General features: G+C 50.3%; 1 protein-coding gene across 1 annotated transcript in view; it reads right to left on the reverse strand.

Moving 5' to 3' along the window:
* Positions 1–9,843, reverse strand: part of MARCH2 (membrane associated ring-CH-type finger 2) — a 20,061-nt gene extending 10,218 nt beyond the window's left edge. The window contains exons 1-2 of the mRNA XM_015413297.1: positions 9,762–9,843; positions 1,387–1,614 (exon numbers count right to left, since the gene is read on the reverse strand). Of these exons, the coding sequence (XP_015268783.1) occupies positions 1,387–1,562 (176 nt within the window). The 5' untranslated portion in view covers positions 1,563–1,614; positions 9,762–9,843. The remainder of the gene's footprint in view (positions 1–1,386; positions 1,615–9,761) is intronic.
* Positions 9,844–11,164: the final 1,321 nt, after the last annotated feature.

Raw genomic sequence — 11,164 nt, forward strand, 5'->3', positions numbered from 1 at the left:
CCCCACCTCGCCCGTTCGCTGCAGAAGTTGGCAAGTCTCTCTCTTTCTGAGCACATGGGTCGCGATGTGCTCTAAACGGGCTGGCGTGTGTGCGGGGGTCGGTTTCGGCGCATGGACGGGGATGGCTGGCAGGCAGTTCATGTGCCTGAGGTGTTTTTTTTTTGGGGGGGGGAAATCGAAGGGAAGGAAGGAAGGAAGGCACGGAAGGGGCGGGGAGAAGAGCCAGGCTGCTGCTTCCCCTGCTGTCTGGCTCCTGATCGCAGCGAGGAGGAGAAGCACGCGGCTCTCGCCATCCTACGAGCGGAAACTCCATGAAGCTGGCGGGAGGGAGGGAGGAGAGGCCCGGGCGGCTGGGCGGGGCGGACCGCCATTGGGGACTGTTGGGGTTGGAACCACTAGCGTGGCTTTTAAAGGGCTGCCGTGCCCGGGAAGCCTTTTCCTGCTGGGGGGGGTTGTCCTCTTTGTGCTTGGAAGGCTGCTGGGGGGGAGGGCATCTGGAGGCTTGTTCTCGCCCGCGTCCGCACAGCCCTCCCCGCTTGCTCTGCCGGGGTTAGGAAGGAGCCGTTGGTGGGAAAGGGAAGGTGTGCACTTGTCTCCCCCCCTCTTTTTTTGCAATAATAACTGACCCGGGCGGTTCTCGGTAGAGGCTCGAACTGGCGGAATAAATGCAGAAGGTTGCGCGCTTAGGCTGCGATCCGGGACATGCCTGCGAGGGGGTGGGAGACCCAGTCGCGCTGTGCCGATTCCAGTCATTCAGACGGTGCCATCCGAAGGAAGGAGGGGCACCCACGTGGGGGTGGGAAGGGCGCCGGTAGAGCTTCTGCTGGGCGTGCGGAAGGTCCCAGGTTCCATCCCCCGGCATCTCCCGTCAAAAGGACCAGGTCATAGGGGAAGCGAAAGACCTCCGCCTGAGACGCTGGAGAGCTGCTGCCGGCACGGCTGACTTTGAGGGACCAAAGGTCTGATTCAGTAGAAAGCCGCTTCAAATGTGCCTATAAAGCAGGGGATTCCCCCCCCCAATGGGATGAACAGCCTATCTTTTCAGTCCTCCCCACTCCAACACCCCTTGCAATCTGAAGTGGTACCAATCATTTCATGAAGTAAAATAGCAAGGATAGCAAACATAGGAAAGAAGACATCACTTCCGGTGATGCCAGGGGGTGTGGCCTAATGACACACTTCCGGTGATGTCAGGGGGTGTGGCATATGCTAATGAGTTATGCTAATGAGCTCCGGCAGCTCTTTTTCTACAAAAAGACCCCTGTGCTGAACTGAGGCAAACTAATGGACTTTTGACTAACGCGCCAGGCTGAGCTTCTGGTGACCACAGCAACGAGCCCACTGCCCGCCAGGCCTCCAGGAAGGGGGGGGCCACCACAGGCTCACCTCTGCGTCCCCAGGGCTTTGATCACTGTGGAGAGCAGCCGTCCGTCCTTGGCTGTGACCTGGGTGACATACTGCGGCCGCCCAAGGTCAGAGTCTTCCACCGACTTGGACAGTGTGGCGCTTCCAGGACAGTCGCACAGCGAACCGGGAAGATGGCAGCAGTCACCCGTCGTCATGGCAACAGGGAACGCTGTGCTTCAGTGGCCCAATTGTGAAGTCATGATCAGCCTGGAGAGAGGGAGAGGGAGAGGGAGAGGGAGAGAGGGAGAGAGAGAGAGAGAGAGAGAGAGAGAGAGAGAGAGAGATGGGTGGAAAGCTCTTCAAAAGGAGGCTTAAAAGCAACACTCAATTTGCCCCTACGCTCCGCCACGGGCAGCCTCCCTTCTGCCCACACACTGGCTCAACTTCACATGGTCTCTGGACACAGTTTGAGCCCAGCGGCACCTTTAAGACCAACAAAGTTTAATTCAAGGTATACGCTTCCGTATGCAAGCACACTTCTTCAGATATAGTGGAACAGAATCTCTTCATTACATATAGGGGGTCAAGGAGGAGTCAAGATGCAGAAGATTATAGCTGGGTGATTATAGCTGAGACGGGATTAAGGCAAGAGTGGCATGCAAATACAAACATCAACATGTAGATGCGAGAATGAGGGTTGAGTCCAGTGGCGCCTTCAAGCCAAACAAAGATACCCAGGATAGACCTTTGTTTGTCTTGAAGGCACCAGTGGACTCAAACTCATTCTCACATCTACATGTTCACGTTTGTATTTGTATGCTAATCTCGCCTTAATCCAATCTCAGCTATAATCACCCAGTTCTTATGCATCTTGACTCTTACCTGGTCCTTCCTGACAACCCCCACCTCACCCCCTATATGTGACGGTTGAAGAGATTCTGTTCTCTGTATCTGAAGAAGTGTGTTTGCACACAAAATTAAACTTTGGACTCAAACTTTGTTCTGCCGCTTCAGACCAACACGGCTGCCCACCTGAACCCTATTTACATGATATCGGTTACGCACTGGGGTGGGGCCACAGTTCCCTTATTGGAGTACCTGGCTTGCATGCAGAAGGTCCCAGTCCCAATGCTGGGCATCTCCCCTGGAAAAAACCTGGAGGTGAGAAATGGCTAATCAAGTGCCCCAGGCAAACACCGGCCATTGATCAGACAACTGTTATTTGAGCAGCTTTGGATAACAATTCCCTGAAGCCATACAAGAGAGCTTCCGTTTTACATTTAACCATGCTACAGTTGATTAGCAAGTGAAAGAGAGAGGAATGCTTGTACTCCCGCCCCTCCACCCCACACCAGGCCTGAGGTGGTCAGGGGCAAACCTTTCAGCCTAAAGAGGCTCCTCTAGCGATCACTACAGGCATCTCCAAACAATCAGTCACCAGAGATGCCCAGGCCAACCCATGGCGGCATCTTTCTTGCCCCTAGAATCAGGGCATCCCTGCAGTCTGTTTTAATTTCACGTTATTACATCCCTTAACATTTCATAACTCTAAGCTTACCTCAATATTTTGGGATAAAAGCCCGATTTTTATAATTCCTAATATTATTAAAAGCTTTAATCCTTTACCATTTTTAATCCCGTCGTTTCACAGTAACACCCAATTTGGTTTTTTATCAATATCAAACCTCTTATGACTCAAGTGTCTTCTTTGTTTTACTAATCATTTATTTAAGCACTCAACCAGTCAATCGATCCAATCCCCTTTTGAAGAAGATTGGATTTATATCCCGCCCTTCACTACCCAAAGGTGTCCCGGAGCGGCTTTCAAGCTCCTCTCCCTTCCCCTCCCCACAACAGACACCCTGTGAGGTAGGTGGGGCTGAGAGAGCTCTGAGAGAACTGCTGTGCCAAAACTATGGCTTGCCCAAGGTCATCCAGCAGCTGCAAGTGGAGGAGTGGGGAATCAAACCCGGTTCTCCCAGATTAGAGTCCGCGCACTTAACCACTACACCAAACTGGCTTTTGATTTGCTCTGAAGCCCCTGTTGAAATCAGCAGGACTTACTTCCCAGTAATTCATTCCAGAAGGAGCGTCATGCTCCTTTTCTTCCAACAATTGGTTAGATGCACATGGAAATGGACACAGACTTTACCAATCAGCCTCATAGGCTTTCTGCATTCAAGGACAAAAAAAGGGGGGGGGGGACTTAACCCAAAATAAATTGAATTAAAAACCAAAAAGGTTAAGAAGATCTAAGTGTACAGGCCCAATAATTCTATTAGTCAAGTTAAAAACATTAACTATGAATAGATATACAAAAATATGCATGTCTTTATTACAAAATGAATTTTAAAAACCAATATTGGCCCTGGTGTCTGGTGATAGCCTCAATTAAGAATCAAATTGTACAGTGACAACCAAAAATGACCATTATTGACCCTGGCCATGTGTTCCAGCCCCCTGGCCTCAGTGGTCAAACAAATGATATTACACAGAGGTTCCTGACATCACAATGCAACAATAATTTCTTATAAACTGACCAAGATGAATTTATTTTATTATTCCAGATGGGTAGCCAAGTTAGCCTGTCTATAGCAGTAGAAAAGAGCAAGAGTCCAGTAGCACCTTGAAGACTAACAAAATTTGTAGCAGGGCCTGAGTTTTCATGAAGAAGTGCAGTGACTCATGAAAGGTCATCCTGCCACAATTTTTGCTAGTCTTTAAAGTGCTCCTGAACTCTTGCTCTTTTCCATTGTTTGATGATTATTATCTGTGACCAAAGGCAAAGATATTAATCAGAGGCATCATTCTTGATAGTTTGCTGCCATGGTCAGGTACACTTTCCTATAGTAAATGGCTCAATTGTGTACCTTTCTTGCTTGGACAGAAAAAATTGATTCAGCCAAGAGCCAACAGTGATGTAATAATACCAGTCAGGGTCAATAATGAACATTTCGGGTTGTCACTGTACATTTTGATTCTTAACTGAGGTTATCACCAGGGCCAATATCTGTTTTTTAATTCATTTTGTAATAAAGACATGCATAATTCTGTACATCTATTAATATTTAATGTTTCTAACTTGACTAACAGAATTATTCAGCCTATGCGCTTAGAACCTCTTAACTGTTTTGGTTCTGCAGTCAAAGGACAGCTCTCCAAAAAAGCAGACATGCGCACGTACAGACAGTCCCTGACATTCCTGCAAAAGCTGCCCCGGGTCCAACAAAGCGGATAAGCTGGCAAAGAATCCATGGAATTATGGAGACACTTATGGAGACGGGTGAACACAACAGTGTGTATGAGGGGGAGGCAATTTCTCTTCCTTTGAATATCTATTTCTCCCAGCTTAAAACGCTTCGGCTTCTCATATGGCTGAAGAAATTTATTTCTGCAAACCTGCCCTAGACTGAGGAACACACCAACACTTAAAAAAAAACAATAACACTCGACTCTTCTGTTAGAAAGTTTAAAATTGATTGATCCAATTTGTTAAAAGATTTTTAGAAAAATTAAACGCACTTCCAGAAATGCGCAGGCTCATACTCAGATGGCCATCCAGAGGAGCCACTAAGAAACATGTTCCTCCGCCTGTCATCACCACGAGGGGCATCACCGGGCTAGGAAGGTGCTGGGAGGGACCTCTTTTGCTCTGCTTCATTCCTGTGCAAATGAATGGATCCACGGCCCTTTCAAGAAACAGCCCAGTACACAATGTGTGCACTGGCCAGTTGTAATTCCTGAAGAGCAACTGTTGAATTCATACCAGCCAGGTGGTGGGGACATCAATTGGAAATCTGGTAGAAGCAACACCTACTCCTCTCGCTCTTCAGCAACAGAAGGCCGGGGTAAACAGAAGCTCCTTTCCAAACCTGCTCTGTAGTCAAGAGTTTTCTCAAGAGGTTCTGCCGCACAGGGCCCCATCATGGGAGGACAGAGGAGTGACTGCCAGAGACAGGGCTTTTGCTGTGGTGACACCCCTTTCTCCTTGCATCCGCTTACCTGGCACCTACTCTCAAGTACCAGGAAAGACTCCACCACCCTAGCCGGTGGGGGGGGGGAGTAGGGTTTATACCCCGCCCTTCACTACCCAAGGGAGTCTCAGAGCGGCTCACAATCTCCTTTCCCTTCCCCTCCCCACAACAGGCACCCTGTGAGGTGGGTGGGGCTGAAAGAGCTCTGACAGAAACTGCTCTTTTTCAAGGACAGCTGTGCCAGAACTATGGCTTGCCCAAGGCCATCCAGCCAGGTGCAAGTGGAGGAGTGGGGAATCAAACCTGGTTCTCCCAGATTAGAGTCTGCACTTAACCACTGCACCACACTGACTCTGTCATGAAGCTTTAATCTGCTTATTATACAGTTGTTGGCTGCATTAGCACAGTTATATGACCTCACTGTAGTTTGATGATGGCTTTCAAAAACCTTGGCTGTAAATATTGTAAATAAACAGAACACCCAGAGGAAGTACACAAAATAAAGGCAGAAGATAGAACTAAAATTCTGTAAGCTGATGCTCAGGGACCAAGTAAATGCACATCAAAGCCCTGATATACATCAGAGCCTCCAAACCGGGATATTGTCTCCAGTACAATTTTCTCTTGCCCTCCCGACCAGGACCTTGGGACGGTGTGCCATGTGAGGCAAGTTATGCTGAGAGAGAGATAAACCAGTGCAAGGTCACCCAGGGAGCTTTTTAAAAGAATGGGGATTTGAATCCGGGGTTCCCAGACCCCAATCCGACGCTCTACTCACTTCACCTCACTGGCTTCTGGAATGAAAATGATCTACAAAGCCAAAAAAAAAAAAAAAGGATCGCTCTGCCCAGTACTTCTCTGGAGCCTCTAAAAAGGTCAGTTGAGTTCCTGCATCACAAAATGTTTTCCCACCCCCCCAGTGATCCCTCTAAGCTGAGTTAGTGCAAGCTAGCTCACAGTTTTTTAGCCTCCGGCTCACACATTTTTCTCTTCGCTCAGGAAGGAGGGCTCCAGAGCAACCTAAGTTATGAAGTAGCCAAATCACTCGCTCACAACTTTAATGCCAGTAGTTCACAAAGTAGATTTCTTGCTCACAAGACTCCACAGCTTAGAGGGAACATTGCTCCAGAGCAAACTAATTTATGCAGTGGCCAAATCGCTCACTCATAACTTTAATGCCAGGAGCTCACAAGGTAGAATTTTTGCTCACAGGACTCCACGTCTTAGAGGGAACATTGCCCCCACCCCACCTACTCCTGGTGGAGGGAGAACTGGAATCACTGCAAAGGCGCCGTTTTCTGGTGCCACCGTTCCCAGTGGCTGGGGCAAAGTTTGAGGAGTGGATCCCAAGCAGCTCCATGTCGAACAACTCCACCATCACCACCCCATTTCAATATGGTATCACTTCCTCTGAGCACCTCTGCCCATCAGATAAATGTTTTCATACCTAAAAAGCAAGTTATCAGAAGCCAGGAGATGGGACATTATGGAATAACAGCAGCCCTATCCCTGCTACCCAGCCAACCCCACTGATCTACTAAGGGCTTCACAGAGCCTACCTGGCCTTCCCCAGCTGAACTTGCCAAGGTAATCCACTAGGTCAGTGGTGGCAAACCTATGGCATGGGTGCCAGAGATGGCACTCAGAGCTCTCTCTGTGGGCACACGTGCCATCGCCCCAGCCAGGCCCAGACCATCATTAAAGTGTCGAATTCTCTGCCAAATAATTTTAAGTAAATGAAAGCATTTGGGATTGCTTTCCTTACTTTGTTTGGATCATCTTAAGTCAATGTAGGAGTTGTTTTTTCTAAAGTAAAACCTCAGTATTTAGGTTAAATGGCCATGTTGGCACTTTGCGATAAATAAGTGGGTTTTGGGTCGCAGTTTGGGCACTCGGTCTCTAAAAGGTTCGCCATCACTGCACTAGGTCATAAACCCACTTGATCATCTGTATGATGACAATCAATGACTGTAAACAAGCCAGGAGTCTTCGCCCTTCCAGTCATCACTACCCACCAAATGCATCATCTCCTAAAAAAAATTCCGAAATCCCAGTCTTCTTCTTCCTTACTTGACACAGCCACCCTCTTTCCTGCGCCTATCATGGTTTTGGGGAGGGAAGGCCCGATCTCATCAGATTTCGGATGCTAAGCAGAGTCTGTACTTGGAAGGGAGACCACCAAGGAAGACTCTGCAAACCACCTTTGTTTCTTGTCTGCCTTGAAAGCCCCTTGCTGGGGTCACCATAAGTCAGCTGAGACTTGATGGCACTTGACACGCATCATGTTTCTTATTCATACAGCACAGAATAAAACTTGTGGGACTCACTGCCACAAGACACAGCTTGGGCTGCTAGCTTGGATAACTTTTTAAAACAATAGCATTACACAAACACACATAAAAGAAGCCCACCCGTAACCACTGATCTTGATTAGTTTAACAGAACTTCTGTGTTCAGAGGCAGTCTACTTCTGAGAGCAGGTGTTGGGAATAAAGAAAAGGGGAAGACTGTTGCCTTCTTGCCTGAGTTTCCTAAGAGCATGAAACAGAAGTAGCTGCATGGACCCTGGGCCTGGTTCCAAGAGGCATTTCTCATCGCAAAGAGGATGTAGTGATGGCCACAAACACAGAGGGCTTTAAAAAGGGATTTGACAAATTTATGGAGGAGTGGTCCATCTGTGGCTACTAGCGGTATAACTCACAAAACTATTACTTTGGCCTCTATGCCCTGTTGTTGGCCCGAAAGAGTAACTGGTTGGCCACACTGTGTGAGACAGGATGCTGGACTAGATGGACCACTGGCCTGATCCAGCAGGGCTCTTCTTGTGTTCTTCTGGAGAAGGGAACTAGTAATGGCTATCTGCCCTAACTGCAAAAGGTAGTCTTCACGTTCAGAAGTTGACCTCTGAAGACCAGCTGCTGAGACACAAAAAGCAAGAGTAGCTGCCTTAATGTCCACTTTGAGGCCTTCTTGGAGTGGCCTTTATTGGAAACAGAATGTTAAGTCAGGCAGACCTTGGTCCAATCAGCAGGGATATTCTCACAGAGATGTCTGCTGCTAGCCACAAGAGCTAAATGGACCCTCCATGTTCAGAGACAGTATTCCTCAGACTATGGGGCTGTGGGGCAAACAACAGGGAAGAGGCAAACAGTGTGCCCTGCTTGTGCACTTCCCAGGCATATCTGGGCTGATGTCACAAAATTATGGACCCCCAAATCCAGCAGGGATCTGTAGATAAAAAGGCTAATTCGTGGAGAAGGACGTGCCCAATATCAGCTATTAGTCATCAGACCTAAACAAAACCTCCAGCTACAAGTGTGAAGAAAGCATACCTTTGGGAAGAAAGGCAAGAGCATGACTGATCATCATCAACAAAGCCCTAGGCCTGGGTTTTCTCACTAGGTATGGGGGGGGGGTGGACACGGCCCCAGTCACACATGCCGGAAAACGTGGGGGGTGTGTGTGTGGCTATTTGCGCCGGCGCATTCTGATCCGCCATTATGGCACACCAGGGTTTTGTGCTTCGTCACGCGCTGCAAAGAGGACGGCCGTAGGAAATAGGTGCGCGCCGGCGCAATCACACCGAACGAGTCCGTCGGCAGCCCGTTGCAAACCATTTGCTAGTAGATCTTTGCAGGTATTTTTTAACTGCGCATCTTCGGAGGCACGCCACGGGTTGCCAGATGTCACGGTGTGATCGCGTCCCAAAACTCCGCCCAGCATTCGTGCCTTTCACGCAGCAAATCCTCCGTGCGACCGGGGCCAAGATAGGTCTCATTTGCTACGAGAGCGACACGAAACCCTCCAAATTCCAAAGCGGTCGACTTTTCACTCCAAGCGCCCAAACGCCATGCAAGTCTGTACGAGGCACCGCGTCCAGTCACGGCACTGTCTTCTGCTCCTATTTCTATTATTATTAATAATTCCGATTTATATACCCCGCCTTGCCTGTTCTAGAAAAACAAAACTCAAACAACCGACTAAGGAAGGGGCAGGTTTAATCCGTCGGTCTCGGCCGTAACCGCCAAGGGAAGCCACCCTCTCCGGGGTGGGGGGGGGGGGGGGGTGCGCCTCTGAGGCAGGGGGGTTCCAGGGACCCGTCCTGATGCCCGGCTGACGGAAACATCTGCCCGGCCACCGCTGGATGCCGACCTCGACGGGCCCCCTGCGGCAGTCCTGCTTCTGCTCTTTTTGAACCCACTCCCGGACCTCTGAGGGCTCAACGGAGCCTCCGTGAATACATCTCCGCGCCCCCACCCCCCACACGGTCCAAGAGGCGGCCGACCCATTTCCCCCCCCCACCCACACACACACGCACCCCGCATGACCCCCCTCCCCTCCTCCCTCGCGAATGGGGGGAGCGGATCCCGTCACTCATTCAAGCCCCGCCCCTTCCGCCAGCGTCCCTCCCTCCCTCCTTTCCGCCTCGCCGCGCTTCACCTCAGCGCCGAGGCCCGACGGGCCGCCCCATCTTCCCCCAGGGTGGTGGCGGCGGGGGCAGGCCGCTACTGCGGCCGCCTCCGCCAAGCCTCAGTCAGCGGCGTCCGTCGGAGCTGCGCACCTGACTGAAACGCGATCCCCGCCCATTTTTCCTGGGCTCGGCCAGTCCGCTCGCCGGAGGCCTAGGACGGACGGGAAGCGAAGACCAATCAGAGGCCTCGGGGGGGGGGAGCCCGCCTGTTCTGGTAGAGCTAGGCGGATCCGCCCCGTTTTCAGCCGCTCGGCCAATCAACCCGCAGACACAAAAAAAAAAATAGAAGAGACGGGAAGCCGCGTCCAACCAGCGATCCTATCCCGCCCTCCGCCTCTTGGAGTCGGGAGGCACGCATGCGTCTTCGCTAACGTCGCGGTAGCCGTAACGGTCATCGCCAACGAGCCAATCAGCAGTTTGGGCTCGAGACCGGGCAACGGAAGGAGGGAGAAGCGAAGCGTCGCGACGGGGCGTGCCTTCCCCGTCTCAGGCCGCGCCCCCTTTGTTTGGCGCGGTGCCAAGGCGAAGAAGAGGAAGACCGGAGAATCACGCGCAGGCATTTCCGGGCCTCGTTTGCAAGATGAAGAGATTTGCGTAAAGGGGAGACGAGCAGCAACGAACACGCGCTACCGTCGAACTGACGACTATGTTGCTTGTTCTTTTTAAAGTGGGAGCAACATCGACCTCGCTTAAAACGCCCGCAGTTCGGAAGCAAAAACTCATCCGCCCTTTCCTCCCAGCCCGGGAATTTTTAAGACGATTTAAACATGCAGATCAACACGACTCTTGGAACAAAATCCCAGTCTCGTAGCACCTTAGAAACCAACAAGGTTTTTTTTCCCCCGGGGCATAAACTTTCATGAGGCAGCATTAACTCGTGAGCAATGCTCCCTCTAAGTTGTGGAGTCTTGTGAGCAAAGATTCTACTTTTTGAGCTGCTGGAATTAAAGTTGTGAGCGAGCGATTTGGCTGCTGCATAAATGAGTTTGCTCTGGAGTCGTCCCGCCTGAGCGAAGACAAAACTGTGTGAGCTGGAGGCTAAAAAACTGTGAGCTAGCTCACACTAACTCAGCTTAGAGGGAACACTGCTCTTCGATACTGTCGTCCTTCAAGAGGCATTTGGGGAGGGCAGCCCACTGTCAACTCTAATCCACTCTACTCCATCTCTGCTAGAATAAAAACGTGCCTGATTTTGTAACAAATTTGACTCCTGCATGCACTTTCACGAACCTGAGCTCACTTCATCACTGTTGTCCCCTTTAACCTGAGTTAATGTGAGCTAGTTCACAGTTTTTTAGCCTCCAGCTCACACGTTTTTGTCTTAGCTCAGGGAGGATGGCTCCAGAGCAAACTATGCCAAATGGCTCACTAG

This window comes from Gekko japonicus, unplaced genomic scaffold, assembly GCF_001447785.1.
Source record: "Gekko japonicus isolate JY-2015 unplaced genomic scaffold, Gekko_japonicus_V1.1 scaffold914, whole genome shotgun sequence".
NCBI classification, from domain to species: domain Eukaryota; kingdom Metazoa; phylum Chordata; class Lepidosauria; order Squamata; family Gekkonidae; genus Gekko; species Gekko japonicus.